General features: G+C 34.2%; 1 protein-coding gene across 2 annotated transcripts in view; it reads right to left on the reverse strand.

Annotated features, from left to right (window-relative positions):
• RASEF (RAS and EF-hand domain containing) overlaps positions 1-12,584 on the reverse strand; it is a 97,712-nt gene that overhangs the window by 30,195 nt on the left and 54,933 nt on the right. For both annotated transcript variants that reach the window (XM_074280133.1, XM_074280134.1), the window contains exons 7-12: positions 10,609-10,677; positions 9,302-9,389; positions 8,068-8,159; positions 1,923-2,157; positions 1,465-1,602; positions 1,196-1,343 (exon numbers count right to left, since the gene is read on the reverse strand). In XM_074280133.1, the coding sequence (XP_074136234.1) occupies positions 1,196-1,343; positions 1,465-1,602; positions 1,923-2,157; positions 8,068-8,159; positions 9,302-9,389; positions 10,609-10,677 (770 nt within the window). The remainder of the gene's footprint in view (positions 1-1,195; positions 1,344-1,464; positions 1,603-1,922; positions 2,158-8,067; positions 8,160-9,301; positions 9,390-10,608; positions 10,678-12,584) is intronic.

Here is a 12,584-nt window from a genome sequence, read left to right on the forward strand (position 1 = left end):
GGAGAAGACAAAAAAAATTGTTTGGGAATATTAGAAGAGTTTTAATATGAATTCTAATGTCCTTCAAGCCTGCTGCTAGGGAGTGGAGAACAGAGAAAGACCACACCAGGGACTGAATTTATTGCCAAAGATGGAGGAGTAACTAAAAAGTCTTTAGAAACAGGAGTACAGCTGGGTAAAGGGTTACAGATGGTTGAAGGAATAGAGGGAAAAGATGGTCTGAAATGATAGTGAACAGTAGAAAGTATTCAAACCCATTCTCTCTTCTGCTCATGTGGATCTCTTGAGCTTTGGAGTTGAGCTTCAATGAGCTAAGCCAATGGGATACCTGCACTAAGTTTGAAATTAATAAGGTTCAATCTCAAGAAGAAGGGGTTGGGAGCAGCTAGGTGGCACAGTGGATAGAGCACCAGCCTTGAATTCAGGAGGACCCGAGTTCAAATTTGATTTCAGACACTTAACACTTCCTAGCTGTGTGACCCTGGGCAAGTCACTTAAGGCCAGCCTCAGGAAAAAGAAGAAGAAGAAGAAGAAGAAGAAGAAGAAGAAGAAGAAGAAGAAGAAGAAGAAGAAGAAGAAGAAGAAGAAGAAGAAGAAGAAGAAGAAGAAGAAGAAGAAGAAGAAGAAGAAGAAGAAGAAGAAGAAGAAGAAGAAGAAGAAGAAGAAGAAGAAGAAGAAGAAGAAGAAGAAGAAGAAGAAGAAGAAGAAGAAGAAGAAGAAGAAGAAGAAGAAGAAGAAGAAGAAGAAGAAGAAGAAGAAGAAGAAGAAGAAGAAGAAGAAGAAGAAGAAGAAGAAGAAGAAGAAGAAGAAGAAGAAGAAGAAGAAGAAGAAGAAGAAGAAGAAGAAGAAGAAGAAGAAGAAGAAGAAGAAGAAGAGATTGGCCAGGTTATCAAAGAAGAATGAATAAGCCCAGGTGAAAATCAAAGCAAGTCAAAGCTCCCATGTTATTTAGAAATGGGCGGGGACATGAATCATCCCTGTATTTTCAGCTTGGGTGAAGTAGAAACCCAATCTTAAAAATAGAAATAAAAGAGAAGCATTTTATAAGGTAGAGGAATTTTTGGAGAACAGAAAGAAATTCCAAGGATTTCCTAAAGTGTTAAGGTATTTTGTGCAGGTGTGATCTCCAAGAGATGTTAGACAACAGGAGAAGGAAAACATTCTTTTTCTTCAACAATTAAAATAGGAAATGTACCTAGAGTGGCACCGGTGTTTCCTCGAAATTCATTCTTACAAAGCCTCATAAGAAAACTAGACTTCCCCACAGCAGCATCTCCAGCAAGAACAATTTTATATGCCTTTTCTGAGCTAGGATATTTATGGCTTTCATCAGCCAAATTTGCCTAAAAGAAAAATCAGAATGAGAAAAATTTAATTACTTTTCCCCTTTATCTTTCTAGCTTGTATCAAGATATAGAAAATTACCAGATGGCATAAAAAAGATATCCCACAAAAAGTATCTACCTCTCGTGAGAGGGCTGATATGGGCTTTCTTACAGAAGTACCAAAGTTCCCTTCAACAATAGATTCTGAGGATTTCCAATCTAGTATTGTACTGTTATTGTCAGAACCATAAGCCTCTTCATCTCTTATCTCTGGAACCTGTCACACACAAAAAAAATGTTATTTAAAAAAATTTTAAATGCTTTTAAACAAAAAAGATATACCATACAAACTACATTGGATGCTATCAGAATGTGTCAATCTAATGAGGAAGACAAGGATCTTCAGCTGTGCCAATTCAATAAGAAAGAACTTCTGAAGTCAGGGTAGAAAAACTATATTGTTTTATTGATTCTGTTTAACATTTATAACTTCATTAAAAATCCTTTTGGTTCGTGTGAACTCTTGAGGCTACTTAATTTCAAACAGGGGGGTTAATTTTTCTTTTCATTGAATGTCTTAGAAGATCAATGACTTACATCTGTATCAGACGCATCACCCCCAAAGCTCTCCTGTGTGCACTGTGACCTTTGAAAACTCCTTTGATGCTTGTCTTCCACCTCAAAATCATATTCATTAGCATCCCTCAAAGTCGACAGACCACTGTCAAAGCAGCTCTCAGGCAGGCTATCAACCTCACAGCTTATCCTTTGCATTGGATCGCAAAGGGCTAATGAATCACAATCCTCATCCACGTAGGAAGAACGTGATGACCTGATGATAGATAGGAAAGAGGATAAGTGGTTTAATGATGAGTTCAGAATGCTCAAAACAGATTAAGCAGTACCAAGAGTAATTTCAGGTTTGGAGATATAACTTCCCCTCTCCCGATTTTTCTTTTGCAAAATACGTTTTCTTGATGCTTTTTGTTGGTGGTGGTGTTTATTAGATCATTGTTGTTTCTGGAAACACTTCCTATCTACCTCACCCCATTTATACCATGTACATTGAACCCTACTTTTTAAAAGAGAATAATTTTTAAAATTTAAAGCAAATACAAAAGTAGCCTTTTTTGGAAGTGGCAAGGAACTGGAAACTGAGTGGTTGTCCATCAGTTGGGGAATGGCTAATTTGTTTATAGTATATGAATATCATGGAAAATTATTGTTCTATAAGAAACAATCAGCAGGATAATTTCAGCAAATTCTGTAAAGACTTACATAAACTCATGCTGAGTGAAGTGAGTAGAATTAAGAGAACATTGTACACAGTAGCAACAAGAGTATGTGATGATCAACTGTGATGGATTTGGCTCTTTTAACAATGAGGTGATTCTGGGCAATTCTAATAGTGTTGTGATAGAAAGAGCAATCTGCATTTAGGGATTACAACATAGTATTTTCACCTTTTTGTTGTTTGCTTGCTTGTTTATTTTTCTCATATTTCCTCTTTTGATCTGATTTTTCTTGTGTAACATGATAAATATAGAAATATGTTTAGAAGAAATGCACTTTTAACCTATATTGGATTAGTTGCTGTCTAGGAGGTGGGATTTGTAACATAAGGTTTTGCAAGAATGAATACTGAAAACCCTCTTTGTATTTATTTTGAAAAGTAAAAAACTATTATAAAAATGAAAAAGAAAAAAGAAAAAACCACTGTCACGTTCACAGCAGAATATATGATAATTCAAAAATATATAACAAATTTCCATTTCTAGAAAGCATATATAATAATAAAACACATTGTATTCAAAACAGTCCATCTTTGCTTTCCTTTAGGCTTTGTTTTGTTCTCTGGTGTGCATTTTTTTCTTAATTTATTTTTCCCCTTTTCTTCCCCTCAACTTTTCTAAGCAGGCTATAGTTAAGCATGGATATATTTATGTCTACAAAAAAGAAGACTCTTTAAGCAAAAAGATGAAATAGGATAACCACTTCTGACATCAAAAATATACATAGCATTCTGTTTTATTTGTATCCTATTTTTCTATCAAAAGAATCATCAAACATTTATTTAGTTCCTACTATGTTCTAAGTACAGTGCTAAATGCTGAGAGAAGAGAGGCTTCATTATTGCTCTCTGAAACCAAGTTTTCAGTTGTTCACTTAGGCTTGCTTTAGTGATCTTTCCATTTACATCTCTGCCTTCCGTATGGTTGGTGCTTAATAAATGCTTGTTGAATTGACTTGGCTTTTCAAGATCCCTAGTTGAAGTACTAGTCTTGGATCCCAAGTCTGAAGTTCTTTTCAAAATATCACGTTACCTCTCAATGAAACATCTGATCCAGGAACATTTAAAAAATACCAAGCATGTAATTATACAGAAATTATAGTCTCAGTCTTGCCCAAGAGCAATGACAGCTGAAATGTCTTTCCCAGAGTAAGACAGACAATAAGTTCCAGAGGCAAGACCTGAACGAGAGAGAGAGAGAGAGAGAGAGAGAGAGAGAGAGAGAGAGAGAGAGAGAGAGAGAGAGAAACAGAGACAGAGACAGAGACAGAAAAACAGAGAGAGAGAGAGAGAGAGAGAGAGAGAGAGAGAGAGAGAGAGAGAGAGAGAGAGAGAAACAGAGACAGAGACAGAGACAGAAAAACAGAGAGAGAGAGAGAGAGAGAGAGAGAGAGAGAGAGAGAGAGAGAGAGAGAGAGAGAAACAGAGACAGAGACAGAGACAGAGAGAAACAGAGACAGAGACAGAGAGAGAGAGAGAAACAGAGACAGACAGAGAGAGAGAATATATGCATGTTATTCAAAATAATGAAATGAGAAAATTATAGAAACACTTAGAAATCTCTTTTCCATCTAGTTATCTTCTTTAAAATTTCATCTACAAAGTAACTTGGATTCTCCTCAGGTTAATATCCCTGTCCTCTGATCCTAAAAATGGATCAGATGTGGCTTAGTGAAGAGAGCACTGGACTTGGAGTTAGAAAAACTGGGTCCTGTCTATGACTTTTATTAGTTTGTATAACCATAGACAAGTCACTTAATATTACTCATCCTACTTTTTACTCATAAAAAGAAGAATTAATACCTATAGTACCCAATCATAGAGTTTTCAAATGAGATAATTACCTGAAAATCCCTGTAATCTGGTTTCTATTTATACAAAACATTTCAGTTCTCAAAGTTTACCAGGGACTTAATAATAAGAGATTCAATGGCCTTTATTCAGTCATCTTTTTTCTCAACCTTTTTACAAGTCTAAATATTTCCTCAACCATCTTACTGGTTACTTTCATGTGGCTTTTGAGACACTGTATTCCCCTGTTCCTCCTTCTACCTCTCTGCCTTCTCTTTCTACTGGCTCCTCAAACTCTTTTGAACTCTATAAATGCAGGAACTCTCCAAAGGAATATCACAGGAATCTATCTTTTATAACTCTTCTATCCCTTGGCAATCTCATTGACTTCCAACTTCATTTAAATGAGGGAAGCTAATTGACACAGTAGATAGAATACTGGGTTTGGAGTCAGGAAGAGTTGTTTCATACACTTACTAGTTTTGTGTCCCTGGGCAATTCATTTAAACTCCATTTGTTTTAGTTTTCCTCATCTGTAAAAAGGGGATAATAATCGCACCAACCTCCCCATATTGTTGCAAGTAGTACATGAGATAATGAGAGAAAGCATAGTACTTGACACAAAGGTGTTATTTAAATTTTAGCTATTTGTTATTATTGTTGTTATTATTGTTTTCATTGTTAAATGGGTTCAAAACCCTTTTCTATATGTGCTCTTCCAGATGGTCTTAGAGACCCCTTCCAAATGTCAGATGTTATTATTTTGATAAAACCTATGTTTACAGTTCTGATCTTAGAACCTTACAATTCTAATGTAATGTAACTTACTACCCCCCAAATTTAACAGATTTAAAAATAAGTTCAGTCCATCTCTTCCTCTATATCTGTTTTCTGCTTCTACCATTTACGTCTTTGATATTTTATCCAGATTCCCATGTTGTTAGTTTTATCAATGATTCTCTCATTTTTCAATTCTCTTATCTGTTCAAGTCCTAAGTCTAATCAATTCTATATCTTTAGCATCTCTGGAATCCATCTTTTAATCTCTATTCCTACTACTACCACCCTAGTATAGGCCATCACATTAGTATGTACAAGATTCTTATATCTTCTTTGCAGGTAATTCCCCTTCTACTTTCTCCCTTCTTTCCCTCCCCTCCCCCACCTATCCTGTTAGTGCCAGAATAATTACATACATATAGATTCCATCATGCTCCTTCTTTGCTCAAATATTTTCGGCATCTCCCTTTTGGCAATTTTCCTAACATTCAGGGATGCTCTTCTTTCCTCCACTGAATTTATATTCTTCCCTTAAAGACTAAATTAAATGCTACATATTCCAGGAATTCTTTCCTAATATTCCTATGCTCTTCTCTCACAGTTAATAACAGCATACTCCCTCAGACCTCTCACACACCTTTTTTCTTTTGTAATTGTATGCATTATGGTCATTTCCCTAATATCTTCTATTATATTCTACTCTCTCTATAAGCAGAAAGCCATGTCCTTGATGAACTTGACTTATTCTCACTACTTAGTATTGAGTTCTCTAAATAGCATGTACTTAACAAATATTCATTATTTTGCTCTCTCTCTGTCTGTTCATCTGTCAATCTGTCTCTCTGTCTATCTCATACACATACATAAACAAACACACAAGCAAACAAACATTTGAATAAGTATTCACCTCTAAAATATTTTAGAAGAGAAAAAGTTGTCTCCTAAGTTGAAGGGTATACATAGAAAGGTGAGGGACTTCAAACCTCCTGATATGACACCAAGGGACATATAGAACCATGATCTTATATATAGCTCATTCTAGAAGTGGAAAATAGATACATTGTTCTCTATATTTAACAGGATTCCACATGAAAAGGAATTAAAATTTGGAGGAGAAATGGAAATCATTTTTTCTCTTCAAATTCCAGTAGGAATCCAAAGTAATATTTAATCCTCAAAATACCAGAGATACAATGTCAATTATTCACAATTTTAAAACTATTTTGCTTCATTATTTGACTAGAAATAAAAGCATCTCTAGACCACCTAGAAGGTTGAGTAGCTGAAATGAAAGATAAATTTAAAATCTCTAGGAAGAATGCTATCAGAAACCATCTCTCTTGGCTTAAAACATAATGAGATCTAAAAATTTAAAAACTGGAGATTAAAAAAATAGCTTCAATATGCTAAATATGCCAAGTGCTGAGGCTATTATCATACTGTTAAGCCCTGTAACTGATCTGTAGGAACATTCAATCTATTATTTCTGTAGCTGGATTATGATACCACAGGTATCCATATACCTTTTCTTGTTACATTCTAAGTAATCATCACATCAAACAATAATGTCTCAAAGAACAGAAAAAAGTAATTTTCTCTCCATTTATCATTTACAAAAAAAATGAACACAAAATTTGTAAAAGGTTCAAACTTTCAAATGACAAATTTAAAAAGCTGAATTTATTTTCTTTCTATGCTAATAATATTTAAGTTGGATAAGTCATTAGTTAGGCCAATGTGAAAGAAGGAAGAGGGGAATGAGGAATGGAAGGGAAAGAGAGAGGGCAAAGAGGGAGAACAGGCAGAGAAGTTTTGCTGTATAGTTTTCTCTTTTGCGGAGGTATAACCATCCATTGGTTGATTTTTGTCTTTCATACTTAAAGAGGACCAAAATGAAATTACTGTCAGGGTCAAGGTACAGCATTCCAACTGTGGCTAATTAAACTAATATGAACTCAGAAGGCTCTGCCACATGTCAAGCACAAATAAATCATATGAACATTTACAGTGGAAGTGTCTTTAAATTTGCACATCTCATGTTTCTTTTGAGCTACCACAGTTCTGTTTTGCTCCTATTTCAAAAGGTTGTTGAGCCAATTAGGTAATAGATGTTAAATATTTTAAATGTTTCAAAGTTCTATATAAAGTCTAACTTGTATTAGCAGGAGATAGTATGCTGTAGTACAGAGGTGTCAAACTCACAGCCCTTGTAAAAACCAGATTAAAATGTAATTGGCAAGTGTTTAACACAATCACAAGAAATATGATACCACATAGGTAATGTTCATTTGTGTTTTTCTAAGTCAATTCATGGCCCACAGGGATCCATTTCCAGTTGAGTTTAATATTACTACTATAAGGGGCTAAAAGTTAGTTTTAGAATTAGGTAAAACCAAATTCAAGTCCTGACACATGCTAGTTTTGTGACCATAGGTAAATCTCTTAATCACTTGGGAATCTCTCTAAGACTTAAAGTTAGGACTATATCAGGGGAACTACTTCCACGTGGGGATTTCTCCAAACTAAGGAAATCAGAATTCTAGACCCTCACCCCCAAATTTAATAAGTTATATATTCAACAAATCAATAAATGTTTTAAAAAATCAATAAATACATTAGTCAGAAATTTTTCAAAGAACAAAAAGAAATCCCAAATGCTTTTGGTTATTGTGCTACAATACTTGTTAATGACAAGTTTTAAGAAACGAGCCAGATAAAATCTGAAGTTCTAGCCAAAATCCTATATATTATCCTATTTTCAATGGATATGATGAAGAAAGACTAATAAAAATAGTCATTCTATTTCTTACAAGAAATATTTTGCTTCTTTATCAAACAAGATCCAAAATTCAAATGTAAAGATAGCAGATGTTAACCTACCGGTCATACCGCAAATTCTGAGGTGAATGGCTGCCATTAATTTTGAGACTGCCTCTAGAAAGTGTGCTTCCTGGTGATATATTATGGATACGCTGTAGGGGGGAAAGCCATTTATTAATCAGGCAAGTTTTTGCAAAATATCAAAGAAAAATTTATGTGTTGACTTGCTATTCAGTTTCCTTTTTATTGTTCAGTTGTTTCAGTCTTGTCCAACTCATCAGGACCCTATTTGGGGTGCAGTAATTCCAAATAGTCCAAATAGGATAATCTGCTTGGTACTATCTCTTTTGGTATAAATGAATTTTAAATTTCATAGTTATATGTCTAGTCACATTAGTTTTGAAATTTGACATGACCTTTTATTCCAACTTCCTAACTCCTTCCTTTTAGACCTTAATAGGTTTTGGAGAGGCTTTTTTTCCCCAAATCCCAAAACACAAAATGTGGCAGAGAAAAGCTATTTTGGAGAAGAGATAGACTCAAAATGTTTTTCTATGAAAATTAATGCTTGATTTGACCTGGTCAAGTAACAGTAAAAGTTTTTCAATAATAGAATGCTAAAGCCCCAAATCATAAAGTTTAACACAATCATTTTACCAGATGGCTAACTGAAGAGTCCTCAGTTATGTGGCTAGTTAAACAACTGAGTTCAGAAAATAATCTTGGATTATTTCTCAGTTCTCAAATGTTTGCTTGCTTTACATAATTCCATAGACTTGCTCAAAAACAGAATTTCTCCCTATATATTAATTTATAGAGAATAAAAACTAACACTTGAAATATTAAATACACAGTAAGCAAGAAGACCTGGGCAGGAAGCTGGTGCAATGGATAGAGTGCCAGGGCTGGAGTCAGGAAGATCTGAATTCAAATCCAACCTTCAGACAGTTACTACTTGGGTTACCCTTGGCAAATAACTCTTTATTTCAGTTTTCTTATCTGTAAAATGAGCTGGAGAAGGAAATAGCAATATTTTTGCCTAGAAAATCCCAAATGGGATCAAGATTCCAACATGCCTGAAAACAAATAAACAATAACAAAAGAAAACAACATCCAATAGTGTTAGCAGAAAAAAGGACTCTTTTTTTTAAGGGCTAGTCTTTTTCTTTCTTTTGGTAAAATCACATCACTGTTATATATTGGTAAAAATTAGAGTCTTCTCCTAAAAAGATAGGCCTTTAGAATACTATATGCTAGAAAAGTGCGAAGTAGATTATAAAAACGTAACACATACCAAGGATCTGTTGTTGTATTTACTAAAGGTGTTTTCCAGTGCACTTCTTAATCCATCATTACTGTCATGTAGTTTTCTGTTGGCTGTTCTACAGTTTTAAAAAAATAATTTAATTAATTTGATTTGATTAAATTAGAGTTTAAAAGGTCTAAAAGGAAAAGCTTGATTTGTCAAATAATGACATACAAAATATGGCATGGTATTTCACAAAACCCTAATTTTTTCCTCATACTGAATTACTGAATATCAAGAAATGGAAGACATCTTAAAACTATGTAATTTAATCACATTATTTAAAAAAAAAGAAAATGTAAGTGAGAAGCTAAATGACTTAGCTAAAGTTTATGAGAGGCAGAGCTGGAATTCCAATTTAGCTCTCCAACTTTAAATCTAATGCTCTTTCAACTAGACCAGTCCGTTAGGAAGATTCTAAATATTTCAGAAAGGGCTGGAATTCCCATTGTTATTGCTGATATAACTAGAACACTGGCAGTGTTAAAACTAACATTCTCAGTGGCAAATCTAGCCTAAATATCTCTTTTCATTAAGACTTAAATAGTTATCTTTGGAATAGCAAAAAACTAAATATCTGCCAAAGCCAAAAACTGTGACCAGAGGAACTCATTCAACTATGTCCCCTCTTTTCTGTGTTTAGTTCCCCATTTAAATGAGATGAGTATAGATCCAAAGTAGATTGTCCTTACAGTCTTTAGATAAAAGTAATTATTAAAGTCATTGGAAAAACAGAGATACAGCCAAAAGAAATTTTTAAAAAACTCCCTATGATATACCTGTCTTAAGAGAAAGATATATATATATATGTATATATATATATATATATATACATATATATAATATAGATAGATATAGATCTATAGATAGATAGATATACTTCAACACATAGATAATCTAAATAATTGGCTATAAACTCTTCATAAACTATTCTTTGCTGTCTGGTTTACTGAAATATGGAGAATAGTCACTATTTTTTGGAGAAAATTATTTAATAACCTCAAATGTATTAAAACTTTGGGGACACACTGTGTGTGCCAGGAAGAAACAAATCCCAAAATCACTTTTGGAGACCCATTCTCTGCTTATTGAAAAACCAATGCTTGATTTGCAATTCACTTATCTCAAGGAGCCAAGTGATTGTATTGAATAAAATGTAATGATGAGAAATACATATTTACCTGCATTTCCATTCTTAGAATTCAGACTATTGTTCTGCTGTACATACAACATAACATTTATGAAAAAAGAACAGTGAAAATTGCATATAATGAAGATAATTTATAGGTACTTACTGAAGCATTTCAATTTGCCTCTCAAGGCAATCTCTATCTTCAGTATATTCTCTGATTATTTCCAGGTCCCTGCAAAATTACATTCTGCATTTAAATGAGAGTTTTTGGTTAAGCTCTCTATTTCTAGTGATTTCCATTCTCATCCTACAGGACTTTCTCCACCTCCTTCATGATTTCACTTCCTGCATCCATATTTCTCCTCCATTTTTTCATCCTTATTGATTTCAAAAGTCAATTTCATCAATCATCTGATACCCTGACATCAGGATGCTTTCTGTATTCTAGATTTGAAAGACCTTCATTTTCATTCCATACCTGGCATCCATAAGTACAGCCACACTTTGTAATTATACTCTAAAATATAGAGATTTATATACAAATAAAACTGTGAAAGGTCTTAGAGGTCAGAATATGAAGATTTAAGTGACCACTTCAAAGTCACACTGTTCATATGAATTTCAGGTAGGGTTTGAATTCAGGTCTTTCTGCCTCCAATCAAACTTAGCATTCTATCCACCAGGCTATCAAGTTGCCTCTGTGTTCTCCAACTAAAATCTTTCCTAATATCATCTTCATTCTCACAAACTCATTTACTTTGCTTTTCACACTCTTATTGAATGGAAAGAGAAAACATCTAACCTCTTCACTAGTTCCCAAGAGCATTAATTGCCTCACAGCTACACTTATGCAATAATCAATCTGTAATACATTACCAGTCAACATAGCTCTCGCTCTAGCTCTCTTCACCCTCTTAATTGTATCCTTAACTGCAACAATCTCAAGTCTCATATTACATATTTTCTCCAAATCTACATTCTTTATTCTTGCTCCAAGGTCATAAAGTATTGATAGAAGAAATAAGCTGACTACAGGGGCAGCTAGGTAGCACAGTGGATAGAGCACCAACCCTGAATTCAGGAGGAACCGAGTTCAAATTTGATCTCAGACACTTAACACTTCCTAGCTGTGTGACCCTGGGCAAGTCACTTAACCCCAGCCTCAGAAAAAAACATAATAATAAAAAAATAAGCTGACTACAAAAATATGTTAAAGATTCACCCACATTTATCACATTGGTTTTTGTTTTCTTTTTATATCCACCATGACATCTCCCAAAGTTTCTCCATTATTTTTAAACATCACAATCCTTTTTAATCTATGCTAACATAATCAAATTCTCCTCCTACAGACTTGTGATAGTTGATCAACATAAGCTCCTTTCTCATCCCTTCTTCCCATCTCTGTTTCTTCTCTTCCTCCCTCTTTTCCTCATTTCTCACTCTCTCACTAGCTCTTTCCTTTCCTCACCCCACTTTCTTTCACTTATCCTCAATTATAACTTTATATCCTCCAATCACAGAATAAAAATATTTCATTGCTTTCTCTAGACAGTTCCTCCAAATTTATCAATCCTGTGTCATCTTCCCTTCCTCTAAGGCCTTCCTTCTTCCATAATCCCCCCTCTCTTTAGCATTATTTGTTCTTTCTCCGAGGATTTGAAATAGATATCAGTCTACTTTATACAAAGGGGGAAAAACAAATTTTACATGATTCTGTTGATCTTTCGGACATTTTTCCCCTCCCTAAATTCCCCTTCTCTCACTCTATCCAAATTCTATAGAGAGTTCTACAGTACTACTCGACACAAACATTTTAAGATAAATGATAATTTAATTTCATGAGGCAACCATTATATTGTGGTAACACTGATAGAGACCTGACTTCTGAGTTAGGAAGATCCGGGTTTAGATCCCATCTATGACATGTAAGCACTAGCTTACATCCTGGATAAGATCCTGGATAAGTCATTTAAAGCATTTCAATGCCCCAGGATCTGCACTGGTAAGAGAGTTTACTCAACAGGAACCCCAAAGTAATCACAATTTTAATTTTAAAATTCTGTTTCATAACATTACAAAAAGTTACACTTTGAATGTAGTTATCTCTGCTCAAATCTTTTAATCTCCCTATAATTT

Source organism: Sminthopsis crassicaudata, chromosome 1, assembly GCF_048593235.1.
Source record: "Sminthopsis crassicaudata isolate SCR6 chromosome 1, ASM4859323v1, whole genome shotgun sequence".
NCBI classification, from domain to species: Eukaryota; Metazoa; Chordata; class Mammalia; order Dasyuromorphia; family Dasyuridae; genus Sminthopsis; species Sminthopsis crassicaudata.